At 43.3% G+C, this 26,936-nt stretch overlaps 1 protein-coding gene across 4 annotated transcripts in view; it reads right to left on the bottom strand.

The window, feature by feature from the left end:
- Positions 1 to 26,936, bottom strand: part of GALK2 (galactokinase 2) — an 83,402-nt gene that overhangs the window by 21,849 nt on the left and 34,617 nt on the right. For all 4 annotated transcript variants that reach the window (XR_014541675.1, XM_083586784.1, XM_083586785.1 and 1 more), the window contains 3 exons: positions 16,215 to 16,313; positions 14,874 to 15,026; positions 6,901 to 7,111 (listed from right to left, as the gene is read on the bottom strand). Coding sequence is in view for 3 of the 4 variants with exons in the window: in XM_083586784.1 (XP_083442910.1) it covers positions 6,901 to 7,111; positions 14,874 to 15,026; positions 16,215 to 16,313 (463 nt within the window). In the remaining variant the exon portion in view is untranslated. The remainder of the gene's footprint in view (positions 1 to 6,900; positions 7,112 to 14,873; positions 15,027 to 16,214; positions 16,314 to 26,936) is intronic.

Raw genomic sequence — 26,936 nt, 5'->3', positions numbered from 1 at the left:
GTGTAATTCCTCTCGGATTTGTTCAGCTTACGCGAAAAGAAGGCACACGGTCTCCATTCCGACTTATTGCTCCCTGGCTGAAGCAGCACCGCCCCCACCGCCCGGTCTGAGGCATCAGTTTCCACTCTCATGGGTTTTTGTAAATCCACATGCAGGAGCTGTTCTTCCGAAGCGAATGCCTTTTTCAATTCCTCAAAAGCGTGCTCCGCCTCCGCCGTCCAAACGAATTTCTTCTTGCTGCTTAGACAGTCCGTGATGGGAGCCGTTAAGTGGGCAAAGTTCTTGATGAATTTACGGTAAAAGTTCCCAAACCCTAAGAACCTTTGCACATCTTTTTTCGTTTTCGGTGTCTTCCATTCCAGCACCGCCTGTACCTTGCCTGGATCCATGGCTAATCCCTTGTCTGATAAGCGGTACCCCAGGAAATCCACCTCCTTGGCGTGGAACTGACACTTCTCCAATTTCACCCACAACTGGTTTGCTTGCAGCTGGCTCAGCACTTCCCTGACATCCTTTACATGCTGCTCCTCATTCTCTGAATATATCAGCACGTCATCGAGGAAGGCCACGCAATTCTTGTAGAGCAAAGGTCCCAGTACATGGTTCATGAGCGATTGAAAACAGGCGGAGCCTGCTTGTAATCCAAAGGGCATAACGAGATATTCGAAGGCCCCTAGGGGGGTGAACACCGTTGTCTTCCATTCATCCCCCTTCTTTATTCGTATCAGGTTGTACGCTCCTCTCAGGTCCAGTTTCGTGAATATCTTTCCCTTCCTCACCCTGGTCAAAATGTCATCAATCCTGGGCATGGGGAAAGTCACTGGTTCTGACACGGCATTTAGCCGCCGGTAGTCCACGATCAATCTCGGTTTATCCGTGTTTTTTTTGTCCACAAAAAACACTGGGCTGCCCCCCACCGCTCTGGACTCTCTGATGAAACCTCTCTTCAGGTTTTTGTCAATAAACTCCCTCAACTCCTGCATTTCCCTGTCTGACATGGCGTACAGCTTGCCCACGGGGAGCTGGGCACCAGGGACCAGGTTAATTTGGCAGTCAAAGTCTCTATGCGGTGGTAGTTTATCTGCTTCCCTTTCGCTGAAGACCTTGCTCAGGTCAGCGTATTGTTTGGGCACCTTCCCTTTGTCCGCCACTTCCATCCCTGCTAGGGAGGCTTTTGCCCCTTCTGGCACCTTTCCCTCTTTGCAGTGTTCCAGGCAATGTGCTGACCCAAAGGAGACCACTCTCTGATGCCAGCCCACTAGCGGGTCATGCAACGCTAGCCAGCTCATTCCCAAAATGACTGGCGCCCCTCCCAGGGTGGCTACATTGAACGCTATCCTTTCAGTGTGCCTTGCCACCCTCATAACCATTGGGACGGTCTGTAGGCTAACTTCTCCCCTCCCATCGATCGTGGTGACCTGCAGGGGGTTGCTTAAAGGGAGTGTCTGTATCTGGTGTTCAGCTGCAAACTCCTTGCTCATAAAATTACAGGAGCTGCCTGAGTCCAACAGCGCCTTGGTCTTTAGTGGGTATCCGTTTGCCAGCTCTAGCAGCACCTCTATTACTAGAGCTGGTCTTGGAGGTTCCGGAGTGGGCACTTTTACTGCTCCTTGGCCTGTCTGCAGTGCCCTGACAGAGGCAGACAGGCGTTGGCTTTTACTGGCTCCTGGACTTCCTCCTCCTTCCCCCCAACAGCTCCCGCCATCCCTTGCCATTCCTTTCTTTGCGGGCAGACTCTGGCAAAGTGACCTGGCTGCTGGCAGAGGTAACATTTCTTGGCGCTCTTTCCCTCCTTCTTCCTCCCTTCACTGGGATTTGAAACTGCGCGCGCGCGCGCTGTTCCAACTTCCATCGGCTCTCCGGGCGGGAAACTGGGTTCTGGAATCTCTGGAATGCGGAAATCCCTCCAACGCTCTCCTTTCCCCTCCCGCTTCTCCAAGGCTCTTGCCTCCTGGCGCGCTCCAATGGTCAGCGCTGATTTGGTCAGCTGGTCCATAGACTCCGCCCTGGGCGCCCGGGAAAGTTCGTCTTTCACCGCCGAAGAAAGCCCCTCTTCAAAGAGCATTTGAATGGGTTCCGCCGATAGGTCCCACCCCAATTTATGTATCAACATTGTAAACTCAGTCCAGTACTCACGAACCGATCGGCTCCCCTGTTTGCAAGCCATCAATTGTCTGCGCACCAGTCCCTGTTCAATCTCGCTGGAAAACATCAAATCCATGGCGCGAAAAAACTTCCTCGCGTCCTTCAGCATGTCACTATTCCCTGCCATCAGGGGCCGGACCCAGTCTCTCGCCCCCCCTTCGAGATGGCCAATCACAAACCCCACTCGCGATGCCTCATCGGGAAAGTCGTTAAACTGCAGTTCGAGAGCATACTGCATCTCTGTCCTAAAGGCTTGGTAGTTCCTGGGGTCCCCCCCAAACTTCTGCACCATTCCTGGCATCTTTCTTGCTAGTGTAGCGCCTTTTGCCTTTTCTGCATCCTGCGCCCTCCTTTCTTCTAGCCTCGCCGTTTGCATTGCTAGCTGGAGTTCCAAAACTCTGTACCTTTCTTCCAGAGTTGGACCTTCTCCAGCTCCTGCTGCTCCTCCGGCTCCGGCTGGGTTGCTCATGATGCCTCTCTGCACAAGCTGCTTTCAGGGACTGTCCGATTGCTGTGATGGGATGGTGAGCTGCTTGTGCGTAAAATCCTGATCCCTCAGAGTTTGGCTAAGTTCCCAAACCTCTGTCTGTGATAGAGCTCCTTAAGCATGGCTCCATCAATCGCTCGTTGAATCGGACAGTGGGCGTTTACGGAACTTCTTCCAGCATAAAAGCTCCTTAACGGAAACGCGTCTTCTGGACTCTCGGCGTGACAGTTTCCGCCGAGGAGTGGGTGTCCCTACGGGAGGTCCTGAAACCTCTCCACTGTTCTCGCTTGAAGTATCTCTGAGCCCTCCCTCCGACTCACTTTCCCTTGTAACTCCACTTCTCCCCCTGCTGGTCCCCTCCTCCGCTGAGTGGTCTCTCTCACCCTCCATGAGCCCTTTCACCTCCTTCGTCTCAGATGACAGTTCCCTGACACAGAGCAATATGTTTGGTACTATCTTGGCTGCAGGAGTTGCCAGAAGGAGGCGTACAAGGCTCCATCCAACTGTCTTAGGGACTCTACTCTGGATTTGTGTAGGGTTTACTCCGTAGCCTTTTTCTTCTCCTAGATATATCCCTCAAGCTGCAAGGGTTTAGGACCAGAGTTTTCTTTCTCCTAGATGGGCTACCTTCCCAGGTTGACAAGTTCTTTCTGCCCTTCCCTTCCCTCTAGAGCATGGGCAGAAACCGCCTTCTTGACCATTGGACCACTTGTCTGTTCAATCTGCCAGAGCCTGTCTTTGCATGCAGGGGAAGTCCCTAACTCACCAAGGGTTTGAGACCCATTGGCTATCCTTACCTGGTTTAGCCTGACAATCAAAGCCATTTCTGGGGTGTGGCCGCTGTCGCTTGCTCACAGTTTCTAGCAGCCACAGGTGGGAGCTGAGTGTAGGGTGAGGACCAAAGGTGGACAAACTACTCTGGAAGGAGCATAATATGTCCTCCACCAGAGGTACCAGCCCTTCCCTAATATCCATAATGAGTTCCATGGATGCAGGATGGGTGCAATAATAAAAATTACTAACTGCAAATTTTAATATTACACAGAAACATGAGCAAGGCATATCAACTATCTTTTGTTACTACAAGGTACCGTTGCCTCCAGTTAGCAAGTCCAGCAAATAATTTAACTACATTAAAGAAATTTTTTTAACAAAATATTAATTCTGTTTCTACAAAGGAAAATAAGATAATATATAGTTTGCTTAACAAGTTCATTAAACAGAAAAGGAACTGAACTAAAATATTTTTTTGAAATCTTTACAAAGGTTCCCTTTCGACCAGTTATTTCAGTTCCCATAACAATATGCAGTAATGTATAATTTAAATACACTGGGAAAAGACAGAAATCTCTTTGTTTTGTGTACTTCAGCATTCCAAAACCAAGCTGAGGGTTATACAAACAATAAATTCTAATTTTTATTTTCCTATTTCTCCCTTGCAACTAAACAAGAATCTGTAACCAAGTTTTGTCTTGTACCAATGAAAACAACAGGCTTACTCTATGACCCATTTTTGTTGGCTTTATCACACAGAATCAGAGTCACGCCACATCCTAAGACAGATTCTGTTCGACTAACATCTGCAAACACTATATGGGATAACATTTCCCTTGGACTTTTCACACTGAAAAGTCTTTCCTACAAGAATAAGGTGCCCAAAGAAGCGGAAGTAGCGGGGAGAGGGGCCGAAAATAACTGAATCTAAACTGTATTCTGTTGGAGCAGATATTAATAAATACAGCCACACACCCCAGTCTAGAACCCACTTCAATCCATGAGAATCAGCCTGGAAATTTTCCTGTTCCCTTACAAGCGGCTCTGCCCTGTCTTCCTTGCTGTCCCCTATGACTCCCAGAAGACACCTGTGGTACAATTTTCAAATCCCTAGGAAAATCTCACCCTAGTTTATCACTTAAGCCTGTAGTCCTCACCCTGAAACAAAACTAAGTACCTAAGTGCATTTGCCGCCACCTGTTGCTCTTCCCTTATATTCCTTCCCTCTCTGCTGACATTTAAAATGGTAAACTCTCTGGGAACAGGGGCCTGGGTTTGTTTGTTCTTTGCTTATGTTACTCCAAGAGCACCATGCATAGTAATATTGGTGAAATAATAAATATGGAGTGAGCGTTGCTCAAAAGTTCCTGGGAAATTCCTCTCTTGCTCCTGCTGCTGCCATGCACTAACCAAACTAGAGTCCGGCTTGCCATGCTGTCTGAACTTCATGTTGTGATTTGTTTCCTCCACACAAACCACAAGCAGTAAGCTAACAACAAACCTTGTTTCCCACTCATGGTTGGGGGGGAAACAGACCACAAGCCCAGGTTCAGACAGCATGATAAGCCAAACCCCGGTGCATGGTGCAGCAGGAGTGTGAACTTTTGGGCATGGTGCACTAGTGCACTGGTTATTCACATTACTGTAGATATTTTTTTTAACCATGTGACATGGAAACCAGGCCATTAACATGAAAGGGGGGGAGATCTAGGCTTTAAATATAGACGCAGCCAACATTCTAAAAATGTTCCATGTGCACAGCAAAATGTGGTTGGCTCATTTAATAATAGGCAGAAATACTAAGAGTATATGCCAAGCAAATAAGAGTAGATTAAATTCACTTCCTAAATCAAAAGTTACCTCCCCCGCCAAATGATCAAAATCAAAATAGCCTCTATTTATTTCAAAGGAGAGAATTTAGAACACATGCTAAATATCTTACAGAACAAGCCAGTCTCGTTCTCTGACCTCCTTTGGTTTTCTGAGGCATGCAAGTTGCTTTGATCACATATCTCCCATGTCAGAACCAGAATTTTTTGCCCCATTGGCACCGTCCTTTAAAGTAGTTGCAGAACGTAAGTTGCATGCATCAATTTAGTTTGTCCCTGCTGCATCCTAAAGGATTGGGATGGGAACATATCTCAGTGTTGCTTCACCTGTTTTTATTTAATTTAATTTATTTAATTTATTATTTATTATTATTTATACCCCGCCCATCTGGCTGGGCTTCTCCTGACACTCTGGGTGGCTTCCAAAAAAATATTAAAATACCATAATACATCAAACATTAAAAGCTTCCCTAAACAGGGCTGCCTTCAGATGTCTTCTTAAAGTCTGGTAGTTGTTGTTCTCTGTTGTTCTCTTTGACATCTGGTGGGAAGGCGTTCCACAGGGAGGGCACCACTACCGAGATGGCCCTCTGCCTGGTTCCCTGTAACTTGGCTTCTCGCAGTGAGGGAACCGCCAGAAGGCCCTTGGTGCTGGACCTCAGTGTCCAGGTAGAACGATTGGGGTGGAGACACTCCTTCAGATATACTGGGCCGAGGCCGTTTAGGGCTTTTAAAGGTCAGCACCAACACTTTGAATTGTGCTCGGAAATGTACTGGGAGCCAATGTAGGTCTTTCAAGACTGGTGTTATGTTGCACAGTTATCTTCCTTAATCCTATCAGTGACAAAATCTGTGGGAAATGTGTGGGTAGCTTGAAACATACGACAACTGTCCACATGTTTGTTTGTTTGTTTTATTGTGCTGCTAAGTTACAGCCAATGTGACTTCCCAATGTGTGTGCAAGGAAAACATGCATGTGGATAGATCTGCATGTAGGCATGTTGTAACACGTGAAGCAACTATGAAACAGATTTGGACTTTGCCCAAAGCCAACCTACTCAGTGTCATGGATGAGGAGGGGTTTCAAACTGGGTATCCTTTGTCCAAACCCAACAGGCTATTCATTTGCCTCTGATATTCTTTTGGTGGGAAATGTTTTAGGGCCAAGTGACTCAGAGCAGTGGTCAGCAACTACACAGGCCAGAGAGCCAATCTAGAACAAGCACACACACATCTTCCTCCAGCTAAAAGGTCCAGATTATTATGTACCACAGATCTATCATGGAAGGAAGAGGCTATCTGACACACAAGTAAGTGGTACGCCGAATGATGATTTCCCAGGAGCCAAAGTTCATTTGAAAACTACCAGTTGTCCACTGCTGACCTAGAAGGCTGCATGCAATTAATTCAATCCTGTATTTTTAATCCCCAAGCCATTATCAGTTGCCTTGACTAATCAGATAGCATTTCAGTTCCATTTTCTCCACTTCGTTTTAAAAAGGTCACAACACAATCAACCCTTTTACTCCACAAAGATTCCAAAAGAAGGTCCACTTGAGGTTATACAAAATGTAAAATATTTCCACATCTATTGCCTATTATCCTTCACATAAATGGAAACATTCGCTGACCATCACCACCACCTCCAATTTGGCGTGCACTCACCGTCTTGTGTGTTCTGGCTGAGGATCTGAGTGCGTAGCTCTTTGGAGCTAATTCCCAGGTTTTTCCCAATTTCCTCTATGCTGTAAGGCTCAGGGTGAAACACCTCCTCAACCACAGCCAGCATTTCCTCTAAGCTTAGTTTCAGCTTGACCTGCACTTCCTGGAGCTTTGCCATTGCTTTCCAATCTAGGCCTCTGGATTTTGCTAGAAGCTGCAACAACAAACAATGCATAGACATCTTAGCAGTTTGAAGTTAATACAAAACATTTCCTAAAAACCCTTACAAGCTATTTTTTCTTTAAGAGAAAACTCTTTGAAAAGCACAAAGAACAGCATAATTTTTAACATGATATTGGCAGCAAGATTAATTTAAAGAATTGGAAAATATAGCAGACTCTTCCCACTTAAGGGGATAAGTACGTTAAACCATAGCACCTTGCAAAATGTAATCAAGTCACTTTATATATCAAGGAAAAAGTTTAAATGTGAAGAAAGCCCATTGTTCAGCCCAGACACTGAGGTCCAGTTCCGAGGGTCTTCTGGCGGCTCTCTCAAGTGAAGTGATGTTACAGGGAACCAGGCTAAAAGGCAAAGAAGCTCTTTGCACAGTGCTGAAAAGGAGTTACTGTTGGTGTCAGATGGGCCTCTCTAGGGAGAGTGTTCTACATCACAGGAACCAGCACTGACAATACCTCAACTCTCATTGCCAACCTGCATACTTCAGAGGGAGAGGACACTCATAAAAGGACTCCTCTGCTTATCCTAAGGGAGGCATATACAGTGGTACCTCGGGTTACAGATGCTTCAGGTTACAGACACTTCAGGTTACAGACTCCGCTAACCCAGAAATAGTACCTTGGGTTAAGAACTTTGCTTCAGGATAAGAACAGAAATTGCATGGCGGCGGCAGCAGGAGGCCCTATTAGCTAAAGTGGTACCTCAGGTCAAGAACAGTTTCAGCTTAAGAACGGACCTGCGGAATGAATTAAGTTCTTAACCCGAGGTACCACTGTACAGGAAATGTTTTCTCTTTATATACTGAGATCCGAAGCTGTGCACATACACAAAAAATGACTTTTATAAAGCCACATAATCACCATGTCCTGGAAATTTTCTGGCACATAAAGCCTAAGAACAGCCAGAAGTTCTGCTTAAAACAAACTTGGTTTGATTCTTAGGCTGTCCAGATGGAAACTAAACCAGGAAGGGATATGGTGTGAACTTACCACAAGATAAGTGAAACAGCCACTTCCAGAATGATGGGTTTTAGGGGCAACAGAAACACCCAGACTAGACTCTCTAGGGCACAGTCCACCAAGAACAACTCCTCTTCAAAAGCCACTACAATTAACTGGGACATTGAGAAGAACCGCAGAGCAAGAGATCTTCCCATTGGATTGAGCCCCATGTTAAGTAGTGGGAGGGAGGTGTTGCTTGTGATTTTCTGCCTCGTACACCAAAATGTCTTGGGGCAATCTTGTGCTGATCTGTGGTTAATCTTCGACATTTACTTGCCATTATAATGGACCAGTCACCATAAAGAGCCCTGATGTTCAGCACAGACCACTCCCTCAAAGACACATAAACTGGTATTCAAACAGCTGCTCATATATACTGAACTGAACACGGCTGGCTATTCCTGGAAAGAGTATTTCTGCATTAGTTAACTTTGATCTCTTTCTGACAGCTGAGCCTCATCTTTCCCAAGTGTTCAACTTTGTTGCACGAAAGCAATCTGACAAGACTGAAAAACATTTTTGCGGAATCATGGGTAGTTCTGGTCACCCAAAGATGTGTGGGGTGTAAATTTCTGCTCTGCTTTTGAGAAAAGTGCAGCTGAATTCCTTCAATTTTTTCATTACTCTTCCAACATAAAAACAGGAAAGCACTCTGAAAAGAGAGATGAAAGGTCTGATGACCACATCACTGGGGTGTATTTTCAGTGAAAATTCTACAGCCCAGAATATGTGAACTAATGTGTGCGGCTCTGAGCATGTGCACCACTGTGGAAAATCATAACAAGACCTCATGCACCAAGGGGTAGGGAATCACAGCTCAGTGACAGATCACATTCTTTGCACGTATAAGGTTGCAGGATCATCGAGCCCAAGTGATCAGGTGATGGGAAAGGAACCCTGCTCCCTGCCACCTGAAACCTTGGAGAGCAGCCCTGGAGATCAGATGACATCAGGCTAGATAGACTGGTGGTCTGATGCAGAATAAAGATGTTTCATATGTTCATCTAAGATTCAGAAGAATTCCATGTACAGAGGGAAGCATCATTCCCAGACAGATTTTTAGCCATAACACCCTCCTTCTGTAGACATTGCACAGCACTTAAATCAATCACTTCAATTTCCTTAAAATGTAAATTTATGCAGATGAAGCAAATGAATAGGTCTTGTGCTTGTTAATTTCCCCCTTTTTTGCACAATTTTGGGTATAGCAACTAAAATAAAGGGGGGGTCAAATATTTAGAACATTTTTAGGCAGCAGGCGTACAAAGGCAAATATTGACATAACAGAGACAGAAAGAAGTATTTGTGGAGGGAGGAAATATCATCTTAGCCTAGGGGTGAATATTCAACAATGAGGAAATTATAATGCACTCTGGGCATGTTCAGAGGCACCGTTTTCAGTATTCTCATATTCCCTGACCAGTCCCTAGCACTGAAAACATATTATTGAGCTAACCCCTACAGAGTCCTGGCTTAAATGAAGCCCCACAACAGAAATGATAAATATTACTAAATAAACTATTGTTTGTTGTCCAAAATTAATGTTAGTGAATATTTTTGATAACAGCAATGTAAATATACTATCAAAAGTATTCGTCTTATATGTGATCTTGGCAGCGCAAATAGTAATTGCAACTCAGTGGAAAACAGTCCAAAATCTTACACTTGATGCTTGGTACCATTCTTTGGAATACAGCTATAATGGAGAAAATCACACATAATTTGGGATTTTGACAAGGACTAGAACCTCCAGACACTTTTTATATGATCTGACATTCCTTCATAACATAAAAACGGAGCCATCATTTTCAAGACAAGCCTCATCACAAGTCTGGCAGATCTGGAACTATACCTGATATTCTGATAAAATTAATAGTCTTCACTTGGACTTTGTTATTTTATGTGCAGCTACTCATTCTGTGTGCCTATTTTATAGGTTTTTCTCTTCATTTTTAAATTTTTGTTGTTGTTATTTTTCATATACATTATAAAATGAAATAATAATAAAAACTTTACCTCCCCCCAAAAATAAATCCCCACAGATTTCCAGACCCACTCCCCTTGCTCATCTTACAGCACTCTCTCTACACCTGTGCAAAAGCAGAGGGCATTTTGCCAGCACCCCACACCACTGAGGGGATAAAAATATAAATGATATAAGGATTCCAATAATGAGAAATGACATAAACATACATATGGTGAAGGGGTCATTATCAGGGCTTAGTTTCTAATCTGGGGAAGGAAAGAAAAAAACTAGGCCTCAAGCCTGCCTTGAAGACCATCTGGCCTAGATTTCAGATGTATGGGGGTTAATTGTGGTTATTCAGTGGCAATGAAAGACTGTAGATGGTCAAAGGCATTTACTGGCACTGAAAGCAAGATGTGGAGTGAAGTCTTGGTGAGCCCTGGGTCATATTAAATTCTGGCTGTGATCCAGCGCTTGCTAGACTGGAGCAGTGATTGTGGTTACTTTCCCTGAAGACAAGGGTGCAAAAATATTGTCAGTGATGAAACCTTTCATTGCAAATGTCCTGAGGGGTCCTTTATTTGCTTGTTTCAGGTTTTTTAATTATGACTTTATCTTAAGAAGAAACATATTCTCAACCACAACTGTGTCTAAATGAAGGAGCTTTTTTTTGTCAGGGCAAATTTTAATAGGAGGTTCGAGTCTTTTTTCAAGTAAAGAATGCGGTCTGCTCCCAGTCCTAGATTACATTGATAAAAGTGCATTCAGATCTACTCTAAAGTAGTCCAATTGGGCTGTCACACTTCATATATTCAATCGTATGGCATTATGACATTTGCAAGCTGCCAGTGCAGCCTAGTTGAGAACAAGGAAGCCATGAAGAAATGAATATAAAAGTTTCAGATGAGCAATGTCCTTCCTTAACATGGGGAGAGAAAAGAGAAATCACCCCTATAATTTCAACAAAAAGGTTGGAGGTTTCTAAAAAGGGTTCATTCCTTTATCACAGTGGTGAGAAACAAGACAACAGGTGACAAATAGAACAGGAGGTTAAAAGCACTCTCCCATCAATGTCCTCAATGATGAGTAATAGTGGACAGACTTCAAGGGAGAGCATCTTTGCCCATAGCTACTAATCATATCACATTCTAGCATCCTCTTGGTGCTTCTGGGCTGACAGTGATGCCCAACAGACCTAGTCAATGCCCTGCATGAACTGAATATGTGCCCTAAAAAGCTCTCGAGAATCCTCTTCAATGCACAAGACCGTGTAGGAAGGATTGGGGGGGGGGGTAATGAAGGCGACCACCATGTGCCTGCTTCTGCTCTACTTTCCACTCTCCTCAGGATCTGCGATCTAAGTATGTAACACCAATTCTGCCACAACTGCAGTGGGTACCAATTAGTTTACTGGCTCAATTCCTAGTGCTGGTTTTTAGCCTATAAAGACTTATGTACCTCAAGAGGACCCCAGTATTTCAAGGACTTCTCCCTACCTGGATCTACCTACACACATGTAACCATATTTGCAGTTTTGGGCTCTACACTCCACAGCCAATAAAATAAACAGTGGAAGGAACAACAACCACACTTGGGTGAATGAAGTTTTTTGGGAGAGGCCATGACTGGGGTTCAATGTTGTGGTTGCACCTGGCTTTCATTTCACTAGCAGAAGGAGTCCTTGTACTAGAAATCTCTTAATAAAACTATACATTTGAGAGAGAAAATTACTGAGAAGGAAAGTTCTGTTAAAGTTGTTGCTTTCCTCCTATTGCTTTTTTCAATTTTAGCTTGCCTTTTTTCCTGTTTTAATTCCCTTCATGTAGGTGTTGTTGTTTTTTATGAACTACTTTTGGTGCCATCTAGTGTACTTTGCAAGGTTTATAGTTCTTATCACATGGGTCTGCTACTATTTAAATCAGAGTCGTTTTCAGACATTATAGTGAACACATATTTAGCCATTAATTTATGCCAAAGCATTAAAGGGACCTTGTTTTTACTCATCTTGTCAGTGAGACTAAAAACAATTCTTTTGTGCATCCCAGTTACAGCGATTATATTTCTCTAACATCTTTTGGTTTTTCTAGGGACCCAAGACAGCACATCCTTGCCAAACATTTTAAAGAGTTTAGCATTCTATTAAAATTGTCCCTCTCAAGCATATGCAGAGGCAATGAAGGGTTGTTTTTAAAGTGATGTGTTTCGGTTTTTTTAATGTAGCGTCAATGTTTCTGAATATCTCTAGTGATCTTAATGTCAAATTGAAGAGCAGCTAAGTTGACAGCCAATGTGTTAAAAGGGGGTTAGAATCCTGAATGAAAATCTGGGCTCAGATTCCCAGTGATGGAGCTCATTACGTGACTTGGGGTAGTCACAGTCTCTAACCTCACAGAATTGCTCTAAAGATAAAATTATGATTATAATCTTTCTTTCTTTCTTTCGTCTATTTCATGTACTAAAAAAAGTCTCAAAGCAATTTACAACTTGTTTAAAAAAGCACGCAATGCCAAATTTAAAATACATCACAAAATAAACTAAAAGATGAATGCCAACTAAGAGCTAACTGCCTGTGCATCTTCACCCGGCACCCAAAGGTGGACAGTGATGGCACTAGGCACAACACTCTAGGGAGTCTTCCACAGCTGGGGAGCCACCACTGAGAAGACCTGATGTTGTGTTGCCACCCTCAACACATGAAGAATGACTACACATGATGAACACAGGTTCCAGGTACTTTCATGTGCCAAGGCAAGAACCATCCCGAGCTTTTAAGGGGACAAAAACCCCTATATATAATAATAAATTATAGTTACAGCAATGTCCTCACAATGCAGAATCCTAAACTTTGTAACTGAAAGGAACCACAGAAGCCAACACAAATGTTGTGCCAGTCATCTCCCGTAGAAGGCTGTAAACGGACGGGTTTCCTAGCAAAACTAGACAGACCCAACCAGTGGAACATCTGGTCTAATGACTCCTGACTTCAGCTTTGGAAGTCACCAGTTTGTTTCCCATAAACTGTGGGCAGCATTGCCATTTCCAATTGTAATGCATTCCACTAAAAGCTAAAATAGATCAGCGAAAGCCACATGTGATGTTATCTGTTCTTGGGCTGCATCATTTTAGGCTGCATATGCGGGGCTGAATGTTTGAATGCTCCACATGAAATGTGCCTCACACATTAAAAAAAAAAAGCTTAGCAAGCCTATAACTTTCTCTCTAACATGCTATTTAGGATATGTGAGATGTACTTCATGTGGAGGAGGCATTCAAATATTTGAATTCCTCCCCTGTCTCAAATGGTACAGCCCAGCAACGGGTGCATCGCAAAGGGCTTCTACTAGCTCTCATCAATAACCTTAAAGTAAGCTTGAGTGGGAAAATATGCACCCATATGAAATGGCAAAATATAACGTGGATTTTAAAAAGAAATGAAAAAAAAATCTCCCTATTGCACTGCTGTCAAGAACAGTGAATCTAACACAAGACATTTCCTGGCAGTTAATGATCTACAATCTCTTCCAACGAATTCTCAGCTGCCAAGATATGCTCTTCTTTTCTGGCTCTTCTCTTTGGTTAGCACAATCAGGCCAATTAAGAGAGAGGGAAGAGGGAATCACAGGCCGAGGCTACAGCAGTTTCGTAGCTAAACAATTCTGGCTTCCCTAAAAGAATCCTGGGGATTGTAGTTTGGTGAGGTTGCTATAAATCAACTGTTAGACATCCTGCCCTTCTCCCCAGATTGAACTACTCTTATCTGCTGTAAAGGTGACCAGTTAACAAACTAGGATATCAAACCAAGATTCGATCCCAGTTTGTTTTAACCAATCATAATGTTTTGGGAACAAGGCTTGTTCTCATTCTTCTTGGAGAGCACAAGGAGTTTGAAAGCTTTAACTTTAGAATTAAACCACATTTCCCCATGATACCTGAACTGAGCAAAGTGGGATTTGCTCTAAACAATGGCTTAGTGTTATGCCTGAACTGGACCACAGACATGTAAGATGATTCTCAAGGAGCAAAGTCTCTGAAGATCACCTTGTCATTAAGTAAGTTTATAACTTGCTGACTCACTCAACAATAAACTGAGTGTATTATATATATATTTATTTATTTTTATAAATTTGTATACCACATTTCATCACATGAAAATGTGTTTGTGGTGTGTGTGTGTGTGTGTGTGTTGGTAACTGTAATTCTCTGAGTATGGCTTGCTGTAACTTGTGTATTTGGTAAAGTGGTTGCTTTGGATGAAACGCATGGAATTATTTGAACCCAAGCTTGAGGAGAGTGCTACTTTCTACAGCTTATCAGGTACATAAAATCCAATCTTCAATAAGATACAAATAAATGGAATGCTATTTCATGAATTTAAATGTATGGATTTCCATTTCCTTTCCTTGTTTTAAGAGTGAATACATTGCTATTAAAGCATTTTGTTTTATATTCCTGGGATTAGACTGCGCTCTCTCATTAAGTGAGATCAGCTTTGACAAAGATAATTTATTTTGCCCTTCCTGGGAAGACTCCTTTTCAGTGCTATGCTACCCAAATGGAAACACACACATTAAGGGCTAAATTCCATCCCTCTCTTCCATCCGTCATGTATATATGGCCTGAATCCAGACCCTGAAGAGATAAACATGCCCTTTGAGGCAGCACCTGACCTGGTGTTAAAATAAAGCAACAACTGGTAGAGTGGAAAGAGTTGCAGCCAGCACATATTTGGATGATGGTTTCATTAGGGTTTGATGAAAGCCATGCAGTACCTTTGCAGCCAGACGACACTCCATCACCCTAATATTAAAATGAGAAGTCGCTGCCTTGTTCATTTCAACGCAACTATTGGCAATAAGGAAAGCTACTCCCTCTGGAAGCCTCACATCAGTAGCCCTAAGAGGATTGAACTGTATCAGCTTGGCCTATGGAAAGAAAAAAATAAATAGTAGAGAGTTATTTTGACTAGTAGGCAGCACAACATTTAAGATGAATAAATCACACATCATTTACCTGCAGACTCTCTCTTTCTCCCCCCCTCCCCCACCCACCATTTGGAGCAGTGGGAATAAACCAGCAAGAAAAAGACAACCAAGTTAAGTTTTTATGTTTGACGTTTTATTATGTTTTTATATTTTGCTGGGGCGGGGTATAAATAATAAACTCCTCCTCTTCCTCCTTAAATCTGAACCCCTTTTTAATTTGGAGATGCATTTTTAATAGTTATCTTTCAATGAGATCAATTTTTGTAAAGAATTAATAACTCTAGCTGACCAAAGGTCAGCCCTGGCCCTTGGAGCAGTTTTGCCTTGCCCCTGGCAGCTGCACTAATTTTTAACCAAGGTAGGATTACTTTCCCGAAAGGAAACAACAAATGTTGTTATAAGTAACAGATGTGCCACACTTTAACGTTAAATCTCTCTGTATTGATAGCATGCTTCCTTGTGCAGGTATGTACAGTGGTACCTCGGGTTAAGAACTTAATTCATTCTGGAGGTCTGTTCTTAACCTGAATCTGTTCTTAACCTGAAGCACCACTTTAGCTAATGGGGCCTCCTGCTGCCGCCACCGCGCTATTTCTGTTCTCATCCTGAAGTAAAGTTCTTAACCTGAGGTACTACTTCTGGGTTAGTGGAGTCTTTAACCTGAAGCGTCTGTAACCCGAAGTACCACTGTATTCATAATGACATAAAGAAGAGCCCCGCAGGATCAGGCCAAAGGCCTATTCTGTCCAGCATTCTGTTCTCACGGTGGCCAGTCAGATGCCCATGGGAAGTCTGCAAGCAGGACCTGAACACAACAGCCCTCTCCCCTCCTGCAGTTTCCAACAACTGGAATTTAGAAGCATATTGCCTCTGACAATGGAAGCAGAAAGTTAGCCATCAGGGTTAGTAGGCACAGATGGACCTATTCTTCATGAATTTGTCTAAACTTCTTTTAAAGCCATCCAAGCCGATTGCCCTCCCTACCTTGTGTGGGTGTGAATGCACCCCTGACTTGTGGACTTAGCCCTGGATCCACCATTTGTGCGTCATTCATCAGCGCAGTTAACAAAAGCCCTTTCTTGTGTTGTAACACAATGGCTACTGAGTTCGTGCTCAGACAGTACGTACAGTTCCCTTTTCCGCAAGAAAGCAGATGGATTGGTCCATGCCTCCTCCTTCTGTGCCAATGTAGCGTTCACTCTTGCTGCAGAGTTCAGCCAGCTCCACCTGAGGATACACAGAACTCAGCACACAAACCAAGGCAGGGGGATGTTCCCTCATACATTCTTTACAATTGAACTAATGGCAGCGGGTGTTGATATGCCTTTGAGGTCTTTATAGTTTCCCACACATTCCATACCAGTTGACTAAACATTTGATACCAAGCCACTCCATCTCTACATTGGTATCAGTCAGTCTATACTTAGGTCTCCTTCTCCCTGCTTTCCCTCAGATGAAGCGTTCCATATTTTTACTGCTAATTGTAAACTTCTCCTCTGATATGCACCAGGATTGCTCGCTGTCTGCATTTAGAAGGTGCTGCTTTTTTGCTTCTCTTCACTTATCCCCAGGCTGGAGCTATCTATGGGTAACTGTACCCAATTTTCAACTTGCATAGTATATTCCCCAACTCTGGGTAGCTGATATCAATGACACAGCATGGGAACTTGAGCCTGAAGATAGCAGCAAGCAGAAGAGTCTGCTTCATTGACCAGACAAAGAAAAGTGGTCAGTTTGGTCAAATGGCAAAAATGACCGGAAGAATCAGAAATCAGGAAGACCAAAATTTTAATAAGGAGTGGGGGAAATTTATAATTTATCTTAAAAACCATTGTAAACAGCTAAAATCGTTAGCAGGATTGGAATAACACTTGTAGTTTAATGTTGAATTTTGGGCGTAATGGAGATGTAAAAGATTTGGATTATTATAAAAGATGCAGGAGGAAATGGTTTACAATAGGAACCACAAAGGGGAGGAGGGAAGTCCAGGAGATTCTTTGGAATCTTGATTTTATGTTGTATTTTGGATAACTGACTGTAAAACTTTAATCTGAAAAACCAAATAAAAATTTTTTTTAAAAAGAAGTAGTCAATTTATGTCAACCTTGGCCAATCCAAGAGCATATTACTGCTTGCCAAACGCAGGGCCAATATTGCCAACCTTGAAAGTGTCTGCACATGAAGACCACAATAGTTCACAAAACTGGATCCCAGCTTTACACCCTAAGATTCCCAGGTTAGGTTCCTGATCCCACCAATCCTCACATCTCCAGGTACACCTCCTAATTTCTGTACTTCCTTTAGACACTTCCTTTAGGTACATGAGACATCCATACAGGTATACCTTTAGGTCCACCTCAAATATTTCTAGAGCAGGATGGAGGTTATGAGATGCAGCTGTACCCCAATAAATTCCTAGTGTCATTGTTTCATTAGATGTTCTTAGAGTATAGATGCAGGTCCAGTGGCCTTACAGATGTTTCTGGATTATAACTTCCATCATCCCTGACCACTGGCCATGCTGGCTGGGGCTGATGCAAAATGGGATTCCAACAATATTTGGAGAGTGCATTGGAAGCACACAGAAGGATACTGCTATCAAGAGGAGATAAGCTGGCATCCAACAGGTTGTCTCTTTGGTGCCTTATGTAGGACCTATATAGGACCCTGAAACTGTATCATAGTTAGCCATAGTCAGGGATGATTGGAGTGGTTGTCCAACAACATCTGGAGGGCACCACATTGCCCACCCCCAGCTTAAACACTCCAACAAATATCCAAAGTCTACTGATTTTACATCAGATCTCCAGGGAGACAACAAGACCACTGAAATGCTTGTGCCACTCAGATATACATAGCTAAACTTGTATTAGCCTCAGAAACATGGTGTCAGGGCTGGAGACAGGTGCAGGTCAGCAGTGGCAGAGGAAGGGGAGTGCGGTGGATGCGGACCACCCCGGGTGTCATCACTGAGGGGGGTGACAAAAATAGGAGTTGTTGTTTTTTTTAATGGGCTCACGAAACTTTTTAGTTCAGTCAAGAAACGTAATGAAATGCGGCTGGCACTGGGCGCCACAGCGCGGGGGCTGGCACTTACCGCAGAGTTTGCACCGTGCCTGAGCCACGCATCTCTCCTGGGAGTGACGTTTTGGCTTGGGCACCTGCAGGCTCTGCGCTGCCTGAAACAGCAGCGTGGGGCTTGCGTCTGCCCACCGCCTCTCCCTCAGCTGCCCCACAGCTGAGGGGGAAGCAGTGGAGAGGCTTCATGCAGCTCACCCTGCCCCGGCTGAGGGACACGTGTGCTGTACCAGGCACCTGAGCCGCTAGCTACACCGCTGCAGGTCAGCATGAAAGAAGCAAGGCTCCATTGTCAGTGAAGTTAACTCTTTATTCAAGGAAATGCCATACAACTCAGCAACACTTCCCAGCAGGTACAGTGGTACCTCGGGTTAAGTACTTAATTCGTTCCAGAGGTCCGTTCTTAACCTGAAACTGTTCTTAACCTGAAGCACCACTTTAGCTAATGGGGCCTCCTGCTGCCGCCGCGCCACCGGAGCATGATTTCTGTTCTCATCCTGAAGCAAAGTTCTCAACCCGAGGTAGTATTTCTGGGTTAGCAGAGTCTGTAACCTGAAGCATCTGTAACCTGAAGCATCTGTATTGCCCCTATCGAGCAGTTGCCAGGACTGAAAGTCCCTGCCTTCTTCTACCCTTTCTAGGTCTCCTCTCCTAGATGTTTCCTAAGCAGTCTCAAACTGCATCTGCGCACCTCTGACCTCTGTTTTGCCCTCCTCATTATTATGTGCATTCTTGGAGACCACAGGGAGGGGAGTTTGTTGCAGCAGGAAAGGGAGACTCCCCAGATTCTTCTGCAGCCTCTTGACCCCGCTCCTCTGCTTCAGCCTCGGAGTCTGAACTGCTCCCTGTCACCGGCTCTCCCTGCTCGCTAAACCCTGTTGCCCATTCAGCATCCAGCCCCTCCTCCCAAACCTCTCCCTCTGACCTCTCCTCAGTTTCCCACCACCAATCCCCTGGCTCTGAGCCTTTCTCCTCTGGGGCTCCCTTGGAGGCTCCTTGGCTGGTGTCTCCCACCACTCCTCATCATCTAGCCAGTCCCTGACACATGGTCAGCAATGATGGGAGTTGTAGCCCAGTGTTTGCCAAACTTGGGCTTCTAGCTGTTCTTGGACTACAGTTCCCATCATTCCTGAGCACTGGTCCTGCTGGCAAGGGATGATAGAATCTGTAGTCCAAAACGGCTGGAGACCCACGTTTGGGAAACACTGTTGTAGCCCCACAACATCTGGAGGGGACCGTATTGGCTATCCCTGTTCTAAGTATAGGGTAACGGGAGCACAAGCAAGGGGGGGGGGCGGAAAGGAGAGGGAAGAATGTGTGTGTGTGTGTATTCCTTCCAGCAGGGTTACACAGCTTCATGGTGCCTTAAGCTAGATAATTACCAAAGAAATGACATTAACCAGGGCATGGCTGTGAGATAAAGCCCGTAACTCATTGCATTTGGAAACGAAGAATGTGGGCACGCCTGCCCACTTGTTCAGTTTCCATAAAGGCACTGGAAACAGACGAAGCTGTAAAATGTGAGCTCAGAGCACCCTAATCAGGGCGAATGGCTTGCAAATGCAGTGAAAACTGATAAGACTCTACTCACAGTGCTCCTTAAGCCATGTAAATTCCCTCATAAACTCCAAGTTGAGAGGACAGAGCTGTCAAAAAGGGATTAACAAACTTGAAAATATGCACAGAGTTTGATGTGAATAAACCTTCCAGGAGACTTCCAAGCGGAGCTGGAGGCCCGTTATTGGTGGTCCAGATTAAACAGATGTTTTTAATAAAAAGACAAAAGGTGACTGTTCTTACTTGAATGCTCTTTGGGGGTAAACTCAAAATACTAATGGTGAATTACATAGTTCTAATCCCTTTTTAGTAACTGGAGAGACGTGGCACATTATTTTACTATTTTCAGCATCAAGATTTCTGCTCTATATCCACCTCTACATATATTTAAAGGTAATAATAAAAGGTTGCAGCATTTTACTTACTTAAATGCTTTAAAAATGGATTTCCCCCCTCCCCTCTCCATTGTTGCATAGACCCAGTGAAATTTGTTTCCCATTAAATATGCAAATTTATTTGGACATTTCCCCCAAGTAAACTTGCTGCATGGGGGGCTACATGACCGCAATCCTAGTTCTCGTCTCAAACCTATTTGCATGTTGAATAACCAAGAGGCAAAGATTGCCATGCTTACTCAGCTGTTCAAGTATTTGTGCTAACTTTGGCCTTAGCAAAATATCAGTTTCTGTTCTAAGGGTGGCACAGTTAACAGTGAGCAGAATATATGGTAAAATGGTTAATGACTGCTCTGAAAATGCTTGATGGGGGAGCAAAATTTTATGGTCTTCTGTGTGACATGAACATGAAAGCTATGGGAATGATTCATTTATTTTCAGGATCAATAAACAGGAAAATGTTAAGCAGTGGGCAGTTAAAGTTAACTAAAATCAGCAACGGAAAAATCAGAGCAGCTTACCAGGGCAAAATTCTGTCTATAAAAAATGGCCTTTACCTCCCAGTGGAAAGACATCAGAGAGGAGGCTAGTTAGGCCTCCACAGGGAGGGGAACTGCAGAGCTTGATGAAGTAACTGAGAAAACTTCTCAAGTTTCCACCGAACACATTTCTGATGTTGGTCGGGTAGAGAGAAAGGCCTCTTGGAAAGAGTTGAAAACATGGGCAGATTTATATTCAAGAAGGCAGGCAGTCCCCAACCATTTACTGCTTTTCAAGACGCAACCACCACTTTTATTTGGGTCCAGAACAGAACCAGTAGATAATGAAGTTGTAAAATGGGAGTCATATGCTCCCTAAACCCAAGTCCTGATCAATAATCTGGCTGTAGCATTCAGCTGAAGTTTCTGAAGCCGTTTTTAAAAAACAAAATGAAAGCTGAAGGCTGAAAACAGAATAAAATAAAATAAAATCCTTGCCTTGGTAAGGTCCATATGCATGAACATTGCCCCGTGTAAAATGAACTAACTCCCCCACCCCTAAATCTCTGCATATAGAAAAAAAGTATGACACACAAAACAGGCTTCTACCTTATTTCCAACATGCTCCTTTTCCATAGCAAACAAAGGTACTGGGACATTGAAATATGAGGCCCTCCCTACAGGCCTATGGGCAATCTTAAGTGGTACAGTCCCACAAGATTATCCCATGTGAATTCTATGTGTACATTCCCCCTGAAATTTTGATGACTTTTCCATAGTACCCGTACCAGGTTGAATACTGTGCATTCAATGCATAAGCAATGCAGGAAACCTTCCATGTGTATTGTAGCCTTTGCCACAGTAGCTTCAAGCAGCAGCTGGAGATTGGTTGCTGATTTCTAGAAACTGCTTAACAGAACTCAAAATACAGGCATTTCCCATCTTATGTAACTTCTCATCCTATGATGAACTGCTACTTGAACTCAGCTATTACTTGAGAAAACGAAACTTGCATCATGGAACCCATTAAGTGGAATCAGCCAAAGAACTAGCATGTTGGCATTTAGCAGTGCAATTCTCCCCATCTTTTTCTCTGCTCTTGTGATGAGCTTTTGGTCCTTGCTGGTCCCAGTCTGCCAAAAGTCCCATCTGCAAGTGAATCATAGAATCATAGAATCATAGAATCATAGAATCATAGAATCAGAGTTGGAAGAGACCACAAGGGCCATCAAGTCCAACCCCCTGCCAAGCAGGAAACACCATCAGAGCACTCCTGACATATGGTTGTCAAGCCTCTGCTTAAAGACCTCCAAAGAAGGAGACTCCACCACACTCCTTGGCAGCAAATTCCACTGTCGAACAGCTCTTACTGTCAGGAAGTTCTTCCTAATGTTTAGGTGGAATCTTCTTTCTTGTAGTTTGGATCCATTGCTCCGTGTCCGCTTCTCTGGAGCTGCAGAAAACAACCTTTCTCCCTCCTCTATGTGACATCCTTTTATATATTTGAACATGGCTATCATATCACCCCTTAACCTCCTCTTCTCCAGGCTAAACATGCCCAGGTCCCTTAGCCGTTCCTCATAAGGCATCGTTTCCAGGCCTTATGTGATGGATGTGCATTCTCTATTAGAGCTGCAAGCATTTGTTCATTATTATTATTTTTTTGCACAAATGGGAGGATTGGCAGGACCACCAAGGATGAACTAGCAGATCCAGGAGAACTTTGCCACAAGACAGCCCAAGGTCTCCCTTGATATAATGGACTGCTAGACTCTGAAATTGAACAGACCTGTGCCTATGGCTTCAGAGTCTTTCTACTGATAGCAGCAGAACAATGATGGATGCAGTAAGAAAGAAACAGCTTGTGCAAAAATACAAAACTTTCACTCAAGTAAGTGGAAGACTATCGTGGAAGGAATTGGACATACACAGGAGGCAATTAGGTTCATATCTCAGACATACCCACTGAGATATCCTAATAAGTGAATGTACTCAGTGAGCAAAATTCTTGTTGCAAAAGCTGGTGCTGATTCTCTTTCTCAGCAGAGCAATGCTTACAGGAATACGGTGCAACAACAGGGATTCACTGATACTTACTTCTGAAGAAAAGCTATGCATTGGCAAAGGGAAAATTCACTATGGCTTTAAAGAGGTGACAGAAAATTAAAGCACAGATTTGCAGGGAAAAGTTGTTTTTATCAATTTACCTTCCACCTCCATGAGAAAAAAAATTGACAAAAGTGTACACCTGAGATAAACACAGACTGCAGATTTTGAAACCTGTGTTACTACTGGCTGTAAAATGTCTGGCTTCAGAAGACTAAGATGAGGCCTTCATAGCCAAGCTAGACATCCTGAATTATTTTTCTGGTTGTTAACTGACATTAAGCCACAGTTCCCTGGTTCAGATGTAACTATGAACTCTGGCTTGAAGCAAGTCAGGATTTTTTTAGTTCTAAATCCAGTGCGTAATGGCCATGGGGGACAAGAAAGCCTTAAACAACCATCCCAATTTAGCCAAATTACACTTAGTCTTAGCTGTAAGAAGTGATGTTTTAGAATGTATAACCATGACTGTATATTTTATGTTTATGTTTGTATTTTATGTTTATAATTTTAAAAAAAATCACATGGGAAGTGCGCTACAACACTGGGTTACTACACAATACTAAAATAATTTTTTCCCATTATGTGTGTTGGGGGAGGGGTGTCATTAAAGGGCTTTGTGGGTTTCCTTGCTAAATTCACCTTGTCGGGATTTAGCTACACTCCACACAACCATCATGGTGGATGTGCTTTTTGAGGTGGGGGCAGGTGGGGAAAAGTATCACCATTTCCCAGAAGCTCGATTTAACAGTCAGGATGCTGAGAAACCACAACGCCACCCCACATGCAAACACTCGCTGGGGCAACCCCATCTGGAATGTTCTCAGAACGGTAGCAACCGCTGCCATGGTTGCTGTGGAAAAAAAATCACATCATGTGGAAACCACTTGGAAAAAAATCAAACTGTTAAAAGAGATGGACCATGTCTTCTCATAAGTGGCCTCTCTGGAGCCTTCTAAATGCTGTTTCGCCATGTGGCGCTAACAACCACAAAAGGATAAACATAACATCTGTGCAGTATTATCACTCTTAAACCATGACTTTACCTCAGAGTATTCTATTCAGACAATATCTGTGGGATTTGACATACTTCCTTTACCATGTAGTAACTGCCTGCACATGTTTGGTTTTTTTAAAAAAACCATCCTTTTATCACACTACTCATTCCCGCTATCCCGGCCTGTTATCAGAAGCAAATCACCATATAATTGACCTTTTCTTAAAAAAAAAAAAAAAACCACATGAGAAGAGTGTGTTATGCCCGTTGGCCACAATCTGCTCCTGTTTTGGCAGACAGTAGATGTGATAGTATATTCTAAACTAAAGATATAAGGCCTTCACATTAGTGGCTTCTGTCAGTTCTTTGCTCTTAACTTCTCTTGTAACAACCAGTCTGCTTGTTGGCTCTAATACCCTGGGCCTTCTTGACATTTCTTCTCAATCATGTCCAGGGCTTTTTTTCCAGCCAGAACTTGCCGGAACTCAGTTCCAGCACCTCTCAGGTGGGCGCAATTGCCATTATAAGAGAACAAGGGAGGTGTTCATGTTGAGTTCTGGCACCTCTGTTTTTAGAAAAATAGCACTGATCATGTCTGTTAGCTACATCAGAGATTAGCTGCCTTGGAGACGAGTATAAACAAACTTGCTTTTCTTTAATTATGCAAACAGAAACGGCTCAAACACCCCTTATATAGTTCACTTTGAACGTGCATCCTGATAATAGACTACTGTACAAACAGACAAGTTCAGCCATTGCCCCCAACAATGCAGCGTCTATCTTTAACCTCCCGTTGTCTAAAAACGCAAGTGCCCTGCTAATGAAAGGCTGCTTCCCGCGAAATCCAGATCATGGTCTGAAGGCACATGTTGCAGCTAAGCAGGTCTAGTCCTATAAACCGCATGAGTGGAAAACCACTTGGGAAAGTGGTGCCGCCTGTTCTGAGCAGTGAGGTATAAGTGTGTTAAACCAAACAACCAGTGGAGGTTAGTCCATTGCAGCAAGTGGGGCACTGCCCCATCAACCTTAGCCAGCCCCCAACACCCTCCCTTCTTACTTACAGCCAGTCCAGAGGTGGTGCTGCCTGTCAGCTTCCTCCTCTCACTCTCCCCCCCCCACAAAAAAAAATTATTTGGTTTTACAAGTATAAAATTATAATAATACCACTACACATCCACAATTAAAAGATTCCTCCGAATCTCTAGACTTCCCACCTTCCCCTCCATGGGTTCTGTTGTTAAACCTTTTCTACTGCATCTTTTTTCAATATTCCATGTTTTTTACAACTCCATTGTAAAAGTCTACAGCTCTCGTTACATTACAAGTGTTATTGCAATCCTAGTGTTTTCAGCTGCTTACAGTGGTCTCCAAGATAAACTATAATTTTTCCCCATTCCTGATTAAAGTTTTGGTCTTCCTGGTTCCTGAGTTTTCCAGTTAGTTTCGCCATTTCGGCGTAGTCCAAAAGTTTAATTTGCCATTCTTCTCTGGTAGGGACTTTATCTTCTTTCCATCTGTGGGCTAACAACATCCATGCAGCTGTCGTCGCATACAGAAAAAGTCTTTTCTGCTCCCTTGGAATTTCAGCACCTACAATTCCTAATAGAAAAGCCTCTGGCATTTTAAATAAAAACTATTTCAAACATTTTTTTCAATTCATTATATATCATTTCTCAGAACGCTTTTATTACCTTACAGGGCCACCACATATGATAAAAGGTGACTTCTTTTTCTTTACATTTCCAGCAGATGTTTGTACCTGTCTTATACATTTTTCCTCTTCCTCCTTACTCTCAATGCTTCCCTTGCAGAACTCCACAGGGAGGAGGACGGGGGCAAAGCTAGAAAATTGTTGGCTTTGCCTAGCCTCGGTTTTCGCTCCACCTGCTGCTAGGCTATCTGCCCTCTACCCTACCAGTCCAAATTGGTACCAGGTACCACTTAAAACAACCAATAACAAAATATAACTGAGTGCCCTGCCAGGGGTGCAGAAGTAATGCTCAAACTACAATGGGGCTAGAGAGGACCCAACCTCATTACTTTTTGTGACATCCTGTTTTAGAAGGCTATGGATGGAGAAATCGTGGCATGGGGCTTGTAGACTCCCAGATGCTCCCAGAGTACTTCAAGCACTATACAGAATTGCTGGTTCTCCAAACTCTTACCCCCTCCTTGAAAATGCAATCCGGATGTTCATATCAGTTGGCAACTATTAATTCCAGATTGGCAGAATATGAGCAGGGGATGTTTATCAGTGGTGGGTTATACAACATATCATGTTTAGCCTTTTTATGTTTATGCAGTGAAATAACATTTAATCAGAAAATATCTAATTAGAACAGAGAAAAACAACATCATCAAGAACAGCACCACATTCTGCAAGAATGCATTAACCCGCCCACAAGGCACACACTAACTGCTGTCTCAAACACTTTAAAAGACTGTGATATAACATATATTGAGGGTAGTGGTGTTTCGAATAAGCTGAAGCATGCACACAACCTTCTGGTGATTCTATGCCTCTTGACTTTAACTGTAGGCTTGATGCAAAAATTGGACAAATGCTCCACTCCAAAATCTACCTGCCTCTGCCAACTCAGTATTTCTCTAATTCTTTATTATTATTTATTTGAAGTATTTATAACCTGCTCTTCCTTGAATATTTTCAGTTTCAGAGTGAAAAACAGCTTTGGACAAGTAGGCATAGCTGTCAACTTTTCCCTTTTTTAAAGGGAAATTCCCTTATTCCGAATAAGATTCCTCGGAAGAAAAGGGGAAAGTTGACAGCTATGCAAGTAGGTACATTCTAACATGCAGTGTTCCTCCCCTCACCCTGCTGTTGTGCGCATTCTTATTTATCATCCTTCTTGTACATTATGATGTGGTACAATCCCATACAACAGGCAATGGGCAGACCTCAGGCTTATGGGATTATTATTTTTTGTTTCACTAAAATTCTCAAGTCCACGAACCACAGGGACGTGCAAAATGGAAGGTCAGAAGGCTGAGACCGGCTGCTCATACCTGCTGAGAAACTTTTCATATATGACAGAATCTACTAACTCAAATGAAGATTTAGCAGCCTTATTTAGAAGGGAGGACTTTGCCTTTTTTCAGTCGCTACTGTTGAACAATTAAGCTTCAGAAACCTTTCTGATCTAATGCAAATCAAGCTACAAGATCTACCAGTAGATCGTAATCTATTTTTTACCCAACCCTCCTGTAAAGGACTCTTGTT

The sequence above is a fragment of the Podarcis filfolensis genome (genome assembly GCF_964270895.1).
Source record: "Podarcis filfolensis genome assembly, chromosome: 14".
NCBI lineage: Eukaryota > Metazoa > Chordata > Lepidosauria > Squamata > Lacertidae > Podarcis > Podarcis filfolensis.
This window is presented reverse-complemented; position numbering and strand designations above follow the sequence as displayed.